Source organism: Mya arenaria, chromosome 15 (genome assembly GCF_026914265.1).
Source record: "Mya arenaria isolate MELC-2E11 chromosome 15, ASM2691426v1".
Taxonomy (NCBI): domain Eukaryota; kingdom Metazoa; phylum Mollusca; class Bivalvia; order Myida; family Myidae; genus Mya; species Mya arenaria.
In genome coordinates, this window is record NC_069136.1 from 45,904,454 (window position 1) to 45,919,165 (window position 14,712).

Sequence of the window (14,712 nt, forward strand, 5' to 3'; positions counted from 1 at the left end):
GCAGAACAGCACAAAACTTCACAAACAGCACAATATATACATACTATATAAAAAACAAGCGACTTCCTTACACCATTTTAGTCAGGTTTTGTTCCTAAGGACTCCACTGTTAATCAGCTTGTATCTATTAATCACTCATTCTGCCTCGCTCTAGATGAGGGTAAAGAAGTACGAGCAGTATTCTGCGTCATCTCAAAAGCCTTTGTTCGAGTATGGCATGAAGCCCTCATAATGAATCTTAGAGAAAGTGGTATTTCCGGTTCCCTCTTATGATTTACTGATAAACTTTCTATTAGTGATAGAAAACAGTGCGTTGTCATGTTTGGTACTATGTCTGATACGGTTTCAATATCTGCCGGAGTTCGCAAAGTTCAATCCTTAGACCCTTACTCTTTTTTGTATACATAAATGATATCGTTCGTGAAATAAATTCACCCATACGTCTTTTGCAGATGATACTACCATGTATAGCATTGTCGATGACCCCTTGTCTGCTACTCTGCAATTAAATGGTGTCATGAAAAAGATCCATATGTGGGCAGAAAGGTGGCTTGTATCATTCAACCCGGCGACACTGAATCATTTCCTATCTCTAGTCAAACAAACAGACAGGCTCATCCACCCATCTTTATGGATAATGTTCAAATAGTGGAAATTACTTTTCATAAACATCTGGGAGTCACACTTTCCAATAACTGCTCATGGCATGAACATTTCAATCCGTAAAAACCAAGGCTTGGCAACGTATTTACCTCATGCGATCATTCAAATACGTCCATGATCGCAAATCGCTAGAAGTACAATATAAAACATTTATTCGGCCACTTTTAGAATATGCCGGTGTTGTTTGGGACAATCTGATGCAAGCTGATGAAGAAGACCTAGAGAAGGTTCAGCATGAGGCAGCGCGAAACAACTCCGGAGCAACACGACTCGTTTCCATTTCTAATCTTAATATTGAAACAGGACTTGAACCTCTGAAGAAGAGAAGAACATAAACTCACACTCTTACAAGATGCTTATCTCCTTACGCCAGCCTATCTCACTTCATTTATTCCGTACCGAGTTGGTGATACAACCTCCTACAATCTTCGAAATTATGTTAACCTTCGTAATATTTCTTGTAAAACTCAACTGTTACCGATTTCATTTTTACCAACAACAATATCGTCGTGGAATGCACTTCCGGAAACAGTTCGTTCATCTCCACCCTTGCCCTCGTTCAAGTTCAACCTTAACAAGAATAAACAAACAGTTCCTTAATTCTACTATGAGGGTGAACGCAAACTGAGTGTCACACACGCAAGGCTGCGGATGCACTGTAGTAATCTTAATGAACATTTGATCATTAAAAACATTACCAATAGCCAAAATTGCCAATGTGGTGAAATTGAGGACACCTCCCATTTCTTTTTCACCTGTCCCTTATATCATGCACAAAGTGATCACCTATTCGACAAATTGCCTGCTATAAGGTCTATGTCACTTCAAGTTATATTGTGTGGCTCCAAAAACGCCAAGGACCAGACAAACTCAACGATAACAAATCACCTTTAACACTACATCCGTCAGACTAAACGTTTTTAATTTCCTTAAGATAAATCAGAACAACCTTGACCTTACAACTGACCTGACCTATCCATGCCAACCCCCCCCCCTCTTCCTGCTCTTTACATTACTCTTTTTCATACCCCGAGCGCTTTTTACCACCTACTACTTTATTTTTTGACGTTCACCTTTCGCATTATCCATCAAATTATAACGATTTCATAAATATACAAATAATTGCATCATTTACACCATGATTACAGGCAGCTCAAAAGAGTGACAGATGCGAGGCATAGTAGAAGCTACCATAGCTTCCTTCTCAGTTCTGTCAAATTATTTTGTGCAAATTTCATTTGTCTATCTTTCATGTATTATTACCTCCATCAACCATTTAATATTGAATATGCTAATATATTGAACTATGTATATCATTATAATGTTATTTAAAAAAAAATACTGTTTAAACCAAAAAGTTGCTTTCAACAGCTAAATTTTATGGATATAATACTGCCACAAAGAGATATTTCACATGCAACTAAAGATAATTCAGATATTACCTCTTCTGCATCCTCACTTACTCAGCACCTGGTGTTCAACAGTGTTAAGCGTCACAGCAAAGACTGGTCTGCAAAACATATCAGACATATCTAATAAATAATTGACCGTGAAACAACCCTGCATGCCTTGGCCTCTTGACACAACTTTTAACTTTTGAAATATCTTAATTGTTGGCCTTTTCCACCAATGTTTGCACTGTTGACGGTCCTTAGTAGTATGTTTAATATCAGTTAAACGGATAAAGGGATTGCTTTCGTCATAATAGTTTAGAAATCCCAGTTTAATTAAAATGTTTCGTGAAACAATTTGCTGTGTTGTTTTTAATGACTCCATGGCACCCTAGTTTTTTCATCCTACTTCGAACATACATATAAATGAACCTAATTAAAAAGGTGTGATGTGAATATTCCGGTGTCCAGTCAAAACGCTTCCATGGATGAATAAATATTAAATAAGCGCATGACCTATCACCACAACGCCTAAACTTTGATCAAACATAGGACATGTACTAATAACATAAATTTATCAAATTAAAATAAACTTTTTTATTCCTAGACATCGATAATAGGACGGCGCAATGTGTATAGAGGTTAAAAGAATAGTTAATTTGCGAATGCTCAGACAAAATCAGGTCAAAATATTTCTGTCGTTATCTAGATACCATGTGCAGTATACCCCCAGCTACCTGGTTAAACGGTCGAAAGATAATGTACACACCAGCTCAGCTTCGTCAAAAATAAAACGATAACTTCAGTAAAATAATAGCGTTACGTTCAGTAACAGCTTGTACCGATTGTTAACAGCCACGCAATCGTTCAGAGTGAATTTTAACAAAGTGGACTGGTGCCATGTTTTATGATAAAATATATGCCATTGATAGAACATAGAGCGAATCTTTTAGCCACCAAAGTAAATAAATATTACTTTTAGAACCTTACCTGTTTTGAAAAAAAAATATCGGAAAATAATTCGATCATGTAATGAAAATGTTAGTTACAACGAAGTTAGTGATAGGTTAATACTGGATTAATGCTGCGCTGAGAGTGATTGATTAATAATTCAACTATGTGGCGTTGAATCCGGCGGGTATGCGTAATACTTGGTCATGTGGCGGAATCGTGGTCAAGTGATAAATCAACTGACTGTAAATCGAAGGGTAACACACATATCAACTACACATGTATTTTACTCACACGAAACACTTTAAATATACCAATCAATGGAATAGTAGCCGGAGACATTTAATCGTAACTTTATGTAGTTTCATAGAACCACTGGATGCCACTACACTCTCACTTAACTCATCACTCCATGTCTTGTCGGAGTTGGGTCGGTGTGATATAAACTCTAAAACTGTGATGGGAATGTGTGTATACATAAATTTATTAACACTTGATTCAGATTATGTGATATCAAAACAAAACGACATTAACTTTCAAAACAAAACGACATTAACTTTCATAACGTGAAAAGGGAATTTCGAAATTGTTCGCATAAAAAGTAAGAATCCTTATTATTTCAGAATGTATTAAGAACTTATATAAAATAACATTTTACTCTTTGTTAAAGCTGATGTGCTAATATTAGTATATATTCTTCCTTTTTGACTATCTTATTTTCGAAATGATCTGTAATAAGAAGTTTACGTTCAGCCTGTATTCTGACGTTTTTGGTTTCATCTCCGGATACAAGAATCTTTATTTAAAGTCGGGTATGTGATAACAAGAAACATTAGCTCAAAGAGCTATTTTCCGACAAGAATAACAACATATCAAAACATAACAAAGACGTGGTGACCTGGAAATGAAATTTTAACTCTAAATATTCAAAATCAGTACATATCTCTACAAGTAAAGTATAAATTTATTAGCAATGTTACTTCACTGTGCTAAGCTTGTGAGTATCAAATAAGCTTGATCACCAGTTCTGAAACATCGATTGACACGGCGTACATTCAGTATCTTAAGCAATCTTTGCTTAATAACCAATGCTTTTAAAAAATGAAAAGCGGTGCTTAAGGATTTCATTGTGTTTGGTTATTAAAACATATATTCTATACATGAGTATTAAAATTAGGAGCGCAAAGAATGAATATCTTGCTTAGGAGTGCGAAGGATTGTTTATATAATACGGGTTTTAAAGCCTACAAAATGTGTTTGATTTTAACTGGAACATTTTACAAAATACCCTAAATATTAAAAAATACATATCAAACCAAAACATCCATTGTAGACAATAGCATTAGTCTATTCCTATAAAGAAATATTATTTAGCTTAACTACCTGTAAAAACTAACGTTACAAAAATGTTGCAGTTTTCGTGGTCATAAATTTAAAATAATAACCAAAAAACCGTAAATTTTGACATTTTATATGGTGTATGCATAATAGAGAATTTGTAACAACGCGAGATATAAAGTCATTACCTCAAATATTAACGAAGAACCAGATTCAGTTACAGTTGATACTGTGCCCCTCGCATATTTCTGTTTTATATTTGATTTTTTTCTATTCCTCACTATTGCCATGCCATGAGTTACTTCGACAATATATCTTAGAATAGCATTTACATAGAAAAAAATGGTACGTTTATTCCCCATCAATACACATGTTGTAGCTAATATGCTTAAAGTATGACAATGCCATATTAACGTATCAACTGTATTGCGTATAACGATAGTGATCACTATTGTACACTTATGTCTTACTTAATATAACATATAGACCGACGGGGCCGGGTGTTCTCCTTTTGTCTTTCATGTACCGATGTGTATAACACATGCCAATGAAATAAAATATACTTACTTACTTTATGACTTATATATGAACACCTAGTGAAAGATAAAATTGAATTACACCAATGCAATCAGCGACTTCTATATGTGACTGTGATTATACATATTTTATTTAAACTTGATTTAAATGTTTATCAATGTTTGTGATAACAAAACGACAGTAACTTACACTGAGTGTAAAGGGGAGTACAAATTTATCGTTTAAAGGTAAGAATACTCTTTGCTTTAGAATCATTTACGTATTTATTTAAACAAAACTGGTCAAATAATAACAAACTTCTTTTGGATAGTGACTCACTTCGTATTTGCCTTTTTTAAACTAAGTTATATCAGTTTGTCCAGTGTTGAATGTAAAAATATATGCCGTAACTTATTTCTAAAGATGGCTGAAAAAACAAAACGCGTCGCCTTGGTAACAGGATCTACGAGCGGAATCGGCCTCGGAATCGCCCATCGTCTTGCTTCGGCTGGATGTGACATCATAGTTCATGGATTTGCACCCCAAAACATCATCGATGATGCTCTTGCGGAACTAAGAAGGTCTATTTCATTCTTATATTTTTTGGAAAAGGCTTTTCTTACAATACTACAAATAGTCGATTTAATGATATTTGTTTTAGGTGTGTGTTTTTTTTAATTGTCAAATCAATATTAAAGCTTAATATTCAACGTTTCATTGTGTGTGTTTTTTTTAATTGTCAAATCAATATTAAAGCTTAATATTCAACGTTTCATTGCTCAATTATTTAGTTTTATTGTAAAGTGAACTACATTGATTAATATCATCCATTTTCCCATAATATTTCTAGAATTTTCTTTTTGTTCTATGTATATACGTTTGATAATAAAGTAATTTTTTGTGAGGACTACATTTCAACCTTTAGTGGGAATAGTTATGAAATTTGAAGTATGTGGACATTAAAAAAACAGGATCAGAAATGATATTTTGTAATATTTTGGGCATTATTCTTTATCCAAGTATTTACATTTTCATATTTTTTATTTGAAATATTATTTTTGTAAAACTGTTAGTAAATAAATGTTGTTGTTTTTTAAAGTTTGTTGTTATCAACAGAAACGAACAACTTATTGCTAAGACACGTTTTACAGGTCCATTTATAGTAATTGTGTATAAAAAACTACTTTATGTAGAAATGGACAAATATCAGGAAAACTAATTAGTCAAAGCTTTTGATATTCAAATTGAACTATTTTTCCCTCTACAATATATATGTACAACCGAAATATATATAAACATTACCATTATTAGCCAACATAACGATTGCAAGATCTCGTTTGCGGGTGCCAATTTCTTGAAGGAAGATGAAATAGACGCCATGTGCATGGAAGTTCTCAAGCTCTACCCGGAGGGCATCGATATCCTCATTAACAATGCAGGTAAAAAACAATACAAGCATATATACACAATACAGGGACTAGCCATGCATTGCTTAAATCAAAACTGTTGCTATGTACATTGACAAACATCTTTTCTGCCTCTAGTTTTGATCTGGCAACATTGCATATATATTGCGGAAATTGAGTGCTTTTAGAGGGCAAATTTAAATATTTTAAACAAAATAGTTCTGTAGATGGCTCGTGTATGCTCATAGATTAATATCTAAGAACTAAACATAAATTAAGTACGACATATATTGTATAATTAAATACTCGTAGTTTCTAAACGACTAATGGGTTAAACCTTATAGCTTAAAGGGACTGTGTCACAGATTGGCACCAAAAAAAGTTTTTTCTGTAACCAATCTCAGGACAATTATCAAATAGAATGTGTTACGCTTTGATATCATAATTGTAAAAAAAAGTACCAAAATGTAAAAATAAATTGTTTCGGAGACCGGGTTCGAACCCGCGTCGCCAAAATTGTGGTCCAGCGTCTTACTCACTGCGCTAGAAAGGCTTGTTCTAATCGGGTGACATAATTAAGCTATACACCTACCTCGGTAATATCATGTGATAACACCGACTAGCCAATCACGCATAAGGAATGAATTCTACCTGGTAGACATACCCAGTAATCTGTTTTAATGGAAAAATACGAAATAACTGCTAAACTTAAATAAATTGCAAACTATGTGGTACTTCAGTTAGTAAGTTTCAATGCATTGTACACATCGATGCCAAGTTTATATCAGTTTTCGACAATTTTCTCTTTTTTTTCACTATTTTATCATACGTGAGACGGTCCCTTTAAGTAGCAAAATCGTACTATTATTTTCATACATTTTAGCATGAATATGTTTTCTGTGTCGTTCATGTTTGCATAATTTATTTTTATTATTCGTTAAACGTACATAACATTGTTTGCGTCGAATTTCCTAGATTGTATATCGGGGATTTTAATATATTTGAGCAATATCTATTTTAAGATTTGAAAAACGTATCAAACGAGTTACCTGGCTTGTTCCAGTAGTTTCAATCGTATTTTCAGTTCTTTGACATACACTCATTTGAAAACTGTCGTTTATATAAGGTTTTAACGAGGTCTGTCTACTAGAGGACTGTTCCATGGAGTTGTGGCATCGCATGATAGCCGTGCACCTTACATCCGCCTTCATGCTCACGAAATGGGCATTACCGCTCATGAAGAAAAAAGGTATCTATGAAATATATATAGCAAACACATATCATAGTAATTCGTATATGGGGAATTTGTCCACTTATGCAAATATTTCTTGGGTGTTTTTGTGTGTTGGTATTCTGTCCCTCTCCGCCATGGACAATCTTGCATATGTTTGTCACATGTCAAAGACCAAGGACGTTTTGGATTAGTACGTCTTTAACTGTTTCGCACCCTTTCCATAAGTGGCTGGGACAGGTTTCGGTCTATGGGTGACCTTGCCCTCCGCTTCTTTTGTTGTTGCGGTGTCATTTTCGGGATGTCGTAGAAGATCAGGCTACAAAACTCAGCATCCAGTCATTGGTTGTTTTGGTGTTCTTTGGCCTTTCTAAAGATTATAGAGTGTCATGTAATGATTTACAAAAACCTTGTAAATGCTTTTTTCAAACTTGGCAGAACTGATGATGGTAATTTCTAAATTAGCTACTAGTTTGTCTATTAAATTCACTTGCTGTCCAAGTCATTCAATTCTATGCTCGTAGAAGAAATAATGTTTTGACCGTTTTAAGGCGAGAAACACTAGACTTTATTTTTATGATGTCTTTGGTGACACTGACAGCCCAAGGTGGTGTTTGAGCACTAAACAGAATGTTACTTTGACTAGCGGTGAATGCATATACTGACCACCGAAGGCTTGAAAATTAATGTTATTTTTGCTAGAAAGTGTTGACGTATCAACAACGAAATAGTCTAGATCAGCTTGCTGTGATAAATGACATTTTGCACGTTTTGTTTTTCAAGTTTATTATCCTAGATTACAGTTCAGCTTTTACTGGCCGAATTTCGACTGGTCAGCGTGGTCACACGTGCGCTGTATGCATATTTCAATGAATAATGATGAATATATGTTCTGCCTTTTCTTATTAAAGTTTCTTTTGAGATTTTTGTTTTGGTGGCATGAAGTTAGTATGTTTTCCAAAATAGAATATCCAAAAAAAAAAAATCAAAATGCATTTTATTTTATATTTAATTCCAAATAGATTAGATGCCCCAAATCCATGCTGGAGGGAGATAATTAACATAAAACATCCCATCATTATATTGTCAATTGTGAATTTCCGATTTACCGCCTTGGCACGGTCAGGGGAAATTCATTAGGAAATCACTAATTTATTTGCCAACCTGTTATTGCTTTGCAGGTTGGGGTCGTATTGTGAACACGTCCTCCCAGATGGGCCTCATTAGTACTCCTGGTAAAGTACCCTACGGCTGTGCCAAGTCGGGCCTCATTGCCCTAGCCAAGGTACGTACATACACCCTAGCTATTGTACTACATAAAACATACTTAGTTTAGGTCGTATTTGTAACACAAACGTGTGCCTCATCAGTACATCTGCTAAATTCCTCTCTAGTATTCTGTGTAATAAATTTGCTTCACTCTTAATTAGCTATTTATTTGATATGCTCGACTAATTTTAGCTCCACGAGCTTACCCGTTTCTGAACACACCGAATATTCTTATGTTTATTTGCAAATTTCTTTTATTGACAGAATATTATTCAGAAAACTCCAGACATGATATTAGTAGTCGCCTACTGTATGCTTCATAAAAGAATATATTAATAGCTTATATCAATAAAAAAACACAGGGCGCAGCGCTAGAAGGAGCGGAATACGGGGTAACGTGTAACGCCATCTGTCCTGGATTCGTCGAGACAGATCGTACGTAATTGTTTCAGCTATTCTTTGTTTTAAAAGCATGTTTATAGCATCAGTAATATGCTTCCATGTGAAGACTTTGCTTCTTGCAAAACATGTACATTACGCATAATCGGGGATATGAACGCAATTGGGCTGGTCAAAGTACGCGTGGAGTCCTTCGGACTCCACACACTTTGACCAGCCCAATTGCGTTCATACACCGATAATGACATCAATCCCGCAATTCATTCCTTAATTAAAACCAGTAATGTATCATGGAGTTTAATTCAAATCTGATTTTGCAAAAATCCACATGATTCGAATATAACATCCAGGATTAAAACGCAGTACTAATAAGCCCAAAGGAAAATGTGCATTGTTTGTAAAATAAATAATTATCAGCATTTTGTTCACAGTGCTGAAAATTCAGATCGGGAAGATGGCCTCTGAAAAGCAAATCTCTTATGAGATAGCAAGGGTAAGATTGTCGGACTATTATCATTTACATCACTAAAATGTCTGTATCTGTTTCTCAAAACAGATTGGCTTATTGTTTACTTTGAAAGAAGTCGGACTATGTAATACTATTTCGTTCATGCTTTGTGAAATATCGCATTTTATCATGAAATAAGATAACAAATTTATGAATTACTGTTAATTCAATTGTCATTACTTCCCTTCGATTAACAGCAAATCAAACGGGAAATAAATGTTCAAAAATGTAATTTGATATTCAAACAGATCTATTTTTGTATTAATTATAAAAAGGAACTAAACAATACTTACCGTTTATAAGGGAAATAGCAATCCTATATTTCAAAAGTTATAAAAAAGCTAATTGCACGAAAACTTTCTCTCGTTTGGGCATTGTACAGTATTATTAGAAACGCAAAAAGAAAAGCTTCAATATGAATTCGGTGAAACATTACACATGTATTATATTTTCTAACTGTCGGACTTTGAAATACCGGCAACAGACACACAAGAAACAATAAATACACAAAAATAACTCATCCATTATCTGAAACACGTCAAATGTTTACAACGAAACGTATATAATTATATTGTAATCTTGTAATATGTATCCGCCTTGTGTGATCCCAGCAGGCAAACGAGTTTCAACTGCACCATGATATTGTTCTGAAAGTGATAAATCCTGAAAATGATTTAATCGAGAAATGTTTTGTTCTGTTGACCTTTTAGCAACCCCACTAATAAATATAGATATTGTCACATGGCTACCACTTGTATCCATGCGCAGTTTAACTATATTGTTTCGAGATTGTCAAAATAATAAGTAAAGACTAACTCTTCAATACTGATAAAAACAATGTCTTAAATGAAACAGCACGCAATGATAAAACCATTAGATTGCTGGAGAACTATTTTAACTTGTGGTTATAAAATGATTTAAATAATTTCTCCAGATGCTCCGGTTGTGAGTTATATATTAATTTGGGCATAAATGAAAAAGATACAAGAAATAGAACATTTGATGATTTCGATGAACGGTCGTTTCTTTTCACTCGTGAACATAGACCAATCCTTTCTACGGGAAATAAAATACTCTCTTACACTGAAATCAACAAATAACGCCTATATACTTTACACTGTTGGTAGTATTACGTTAATTTCGAGGACCAAAAAACAGAGCAAACTGTGTTGATGTATTACTACGCCTAAACGAATAGTCCATGTTTATTCATAATAATGAGAATTTTCACAGTCTACAAGACTACGAAATGAATTAAATAAGACTGAAAGATACACCGTTTATCCTGTTCATGATTTGTGCAATACGACGTCTCTACATAACAGAGTTTCGTCAAATGATATTTATTTTAAAATGGCATGTGTGTATTGCTTTTGTTTATTACTAATTATCTTCTAGGACCAATGGTTTGCTGGAAGCAATCCTACCAAGAAGCCAGTGTCTGTTGAGCAGGTCAGCGCCTTCTTATTGTACAGTTTTAATATATTAATTACAAGCTAATTATAAAAAAATTACGAAATTACAAGTTACAAAGTCCGGCACAAAACATGACAGCCTTCTGTCGGAGAACGTATATAAAAGTAGGCATTGTACGATCGTAATCGTCCATCTACGATCATTCCAAATTATTATTATTATGATTAGTAGTAGTAGTAGTAGTAGTAGTAGTAGTAGTAGTAGTAGTAGTAGTAGTAGTAGTAGTAGTAAAGTATTATTATTATTATTTTTATTATTATTATTATTATTATTATTATTATTATTATTATTATTATTATTATTATAGGTCGCTGCTCTGGTAGGGTTCTTGTGCAGCGAAGAGGCCGCAAGTATAACGGGATCAGCTCATAGTATTGACGGCGGATACACAGCTAGATAAAAAACGCCGGATACACAACTAGATAGAACACACCCGTTACAACAGATATAATATTGACCATATTCCCGTGTAGTAAAATATATTGATAAATAAACAGTATGATATTTAAACCATATGTCTGTATTTATTATCATGTTATTGTATGTGGATACGAATGGTACATTAACGGACTGGTGCATGGTATTTTCCGAGGGTGTTTTTCCATCCATTAAAGTATACAACTTGAGGTAAATGAATTGGTTAACAAAGATATAATTTGTTTTCTAGTCCTTTGGGATATTTTAATTTGTCTTTGTAATTATTTTTTTTTATAAAAAAAAAATGGAAACCGTCATCAAAGCCGGTGCTAGGGGTCTTAAACAGCGTTGAATTTTACAGTACAGTCAATAAACATTTTCTATAAACCGTTCTCATGTTTTCATACATTCTCATCCATTAAAGTCGAATTTCATTCTCGTTTTTTTGCAACATAAGATCAATTGCATGAAAATTACATAACAACAACTTGCAACAACTACGTTTAGTTTTGTCGAACACATGCAACCTTTAAGGACGCCATTATCATAATTTGGATATGCAAACAGGTAGCTTGGAGATGGCTTTGGCGTTGATGAATATCAGTGTATTCTTATACAGACTAACCTACTTGGAACAGCAGTAAGGTCTTCGTTCTGGTAAGGTACCTAGTCAGTGGAAACTGGCTCATGTATGCGCGATTTTTAAGTAGTCAGATCCAAAAGACGTCAGTAATTACCGACTAATATCCCTGTTGAATGCTATAAGTAAGGTTCTAGAAAGAATTTTGCATAAATACATGTTCAATTTCTTCCGTCAATATTTATGCGAAAAGCTACAGAAACATGCTCAGTAGCAAAAGGTTTAAACATAAACCCGGTTTAATGGCACTGGATAAACGCCAAAGACATAGAACATAAAATCACAAACAAGAAACACGGAAGAACAGCACAAAACTTCACAAACAGCACAATGAATACATACTACATAAAAAACTAGCGACTTCCTTACACCATTTTAGTCAGGTTTTGTTCCTAAGGACTCCACTGTTAATCAGCTTGTATCTATTAATCATTCATTCTGCCTCGCTCTAGATGAGGGTAAAGAAGTATTCTGCGTCATCTCAAAAGCCTTTGTTCGAGTTTGGCATTAAGCCCTCATAATGAAACTTAGAGAAAGTGGTAATTCCGGTTCCCTCTTATTATGATTTACTGATTAACTCAGTGATAGAAAACAGTGCGTTGTCAGGTTTGGTACTATGTCTGATACGTTATCAATATCTGCCGGAGTTCGCAAAGTTCAATCCTTGGACCCTTACTCTTTCTTGACTATATAAATGATATCGTCCGTGAAATAAATTCACCCATACGTCTTTTTGCAGATGATACTACCATGTTTATCATTGTCGATGACCCCTTGTCTGTTGCTCAGCAATTAAATGGTGTCATGAAAAAGATTCATATGTGGGCAGAAAGGTGGCTTGTATCATTCAACCCGGCGACACCGAATCATTTCTTATCTCTAGAAAAACAAACAGACAGGCTCATCCACCCATCTTTATGGATAATGTTCAAATAGTGGAAATTACTTTTCTTAAACTTCTGGGAGTCACACTTTCCAATAACTGCTCATGGCATGAACATTTCAATCCGTAAAAACCAAGGCCTGGCAACGTATTTACCTCATGCGATCATTCAAATACGTCCATGATCGCAAATCTCTAGAAGTACAATATAAAACATTTATTCGGCCACTTTTAGAATATGCCGGTGTTGTTTGGGACAATCTGATGCAAGCTGATGAAGAAGACCTAGAGAAGGTTCAGCATGAGGCAGCGCGAAACAACTCCGGAGCAACACGACTCGTTTCCATTTCTAATCTTAATATTGAAACAGGACTTGAACCTCTGAAGGAGAAAAGAACATAAACTCACACTATTTTACAAGATGTTTCATCTTCTTACGCCAGCCTATCTCACTTCATTTATTCCGTACCGAGTTGGTGATACAACCTCCTACAATCTTCGGAATTATGTTAACCTTCGTAATATTTCTTATAAAACTCAACTGTTACCGATTTCATTTCTACCAACAACAATATCGTCGTGGAATACACTTCCGGAAACAGTTCGTTCATCTCCATCCTTGCCCTCGTTTAAGTTCAACCTTAACAAGAATAAACAAACAGTTCCTCAATTCTACTATGATGGTGAACGCAAACTGAGTGTCACACACGCACGGCTGCGGATGCACTGTAGTAATCTTAATGAACATTTGATCATTAAAAATTGTCATTACTTCCCTTCGATTAACAGCAAATCAAACGGGAAATAAATGTTCAAAAATGTAATTTGATATTCAAACAGATCTATTTTTGTATTAATTATAAAAAGGAACTAAACAATATTTACCGTTTATAAGGGAAATAGCAATCCTATATTTCAAAAGTTATAAAAAAGCTAATTGCACGAAAACTTTCTCTCGTTTGGGCATTGTACAGTATTATTAGAAACGCAAAAAGAAAAGCTTCAATATGAATTCGGTGAAACATTACACATGTATTATATTTTCTAACTGTCGGACTTTGAAATACCGGCAACAGACACACAAGAAACAATAAATACACAAAAATAACTCATCCATTATCTGAAACACGTCAAATGTTTACAACGAAACGTATATAATTATATTGTGATCTTGTAATATGTGTCCGCCTTGTGTGATCCCAGCAGGCAAACGAGTTTCAACTGCACCATGATATTGTTCTGAAAGTGATAAATCCTGAAAATGATTTAATCGAGAAATGTTTTGTTCAGTTGACCTTTTAGCAACCCCACTAATAAATATAGATATTGTCACATGGCTACCACTTGTATCCATGCGCAGTTTAACTATATTGTTTCGAGATTGTCTAAATAATAAGTAAAGACTAACTCTTCAATACTGATAAAAACAATGTCTTAAATGAAACAGCACGCAATGATAAAACCATTAGATTGCTGGAGAACTATTTTAACTTGTGGTTATAAAATGATTTAAATAATTTCTCCAGATGCTCCGGTTGTGAGTTATATATTAATTTGGGCATAAATGAAAAAGATACAAGAAATAGAACATTTGATGATTTCGATGAACGGTCGTTTCTTTTCA

At 34.3% G+C, this 14,712-nt stretch overlaps 1 protein-coding gene across 2 annotated transcripts; it reads left to right on the forward strand.

Moving 5' to 3' along the window:
• Window positions 1-3,504: 3,504 nt before the first annotated feature.
• LOC128218865 (D-beta-hydroxybutyrate dehydrogenase-like) lies at window positions 3,505-11,886 on the forward strand. 2 transcript variants are annotated; one of them, XM_052926605.1, is made up of 9 exons: window positions 3,505-3,606; window positions 5,283-5,440; window positions 6,171-6,298; window positions 7,392-7,514; window positions 8,678-8,781; window positions 9,128-9,200; window positions 9,596-9,657; window positions 11,071-11,124; window positions 11,456-11,886. In XM_052926605.1, exons 2-9 carry the CDS (start codon window positions 5,283-5,285, stop codon window positions 11,546-11,548), a joined length of 795 nt encoding a protein of 264 aa, XP_052782565.1. In that variant the 5' UTR covers window positions 3,505-3,606; the 3' UTR covers window positions 11,549-11,886. The 2 variants fall into 2 exon arrangements, with proteins under 2 accessions (XP_052782565.1, XP_052782564.1); XM_052926604.1 differs by lacking the exon at window positions 3,505-3,606 and adding an exon at window positions 5,047-5,107.
• The last annotated feature ends 2,826 nt before the right edge of the window (window positions 11,887-14,712 follow it).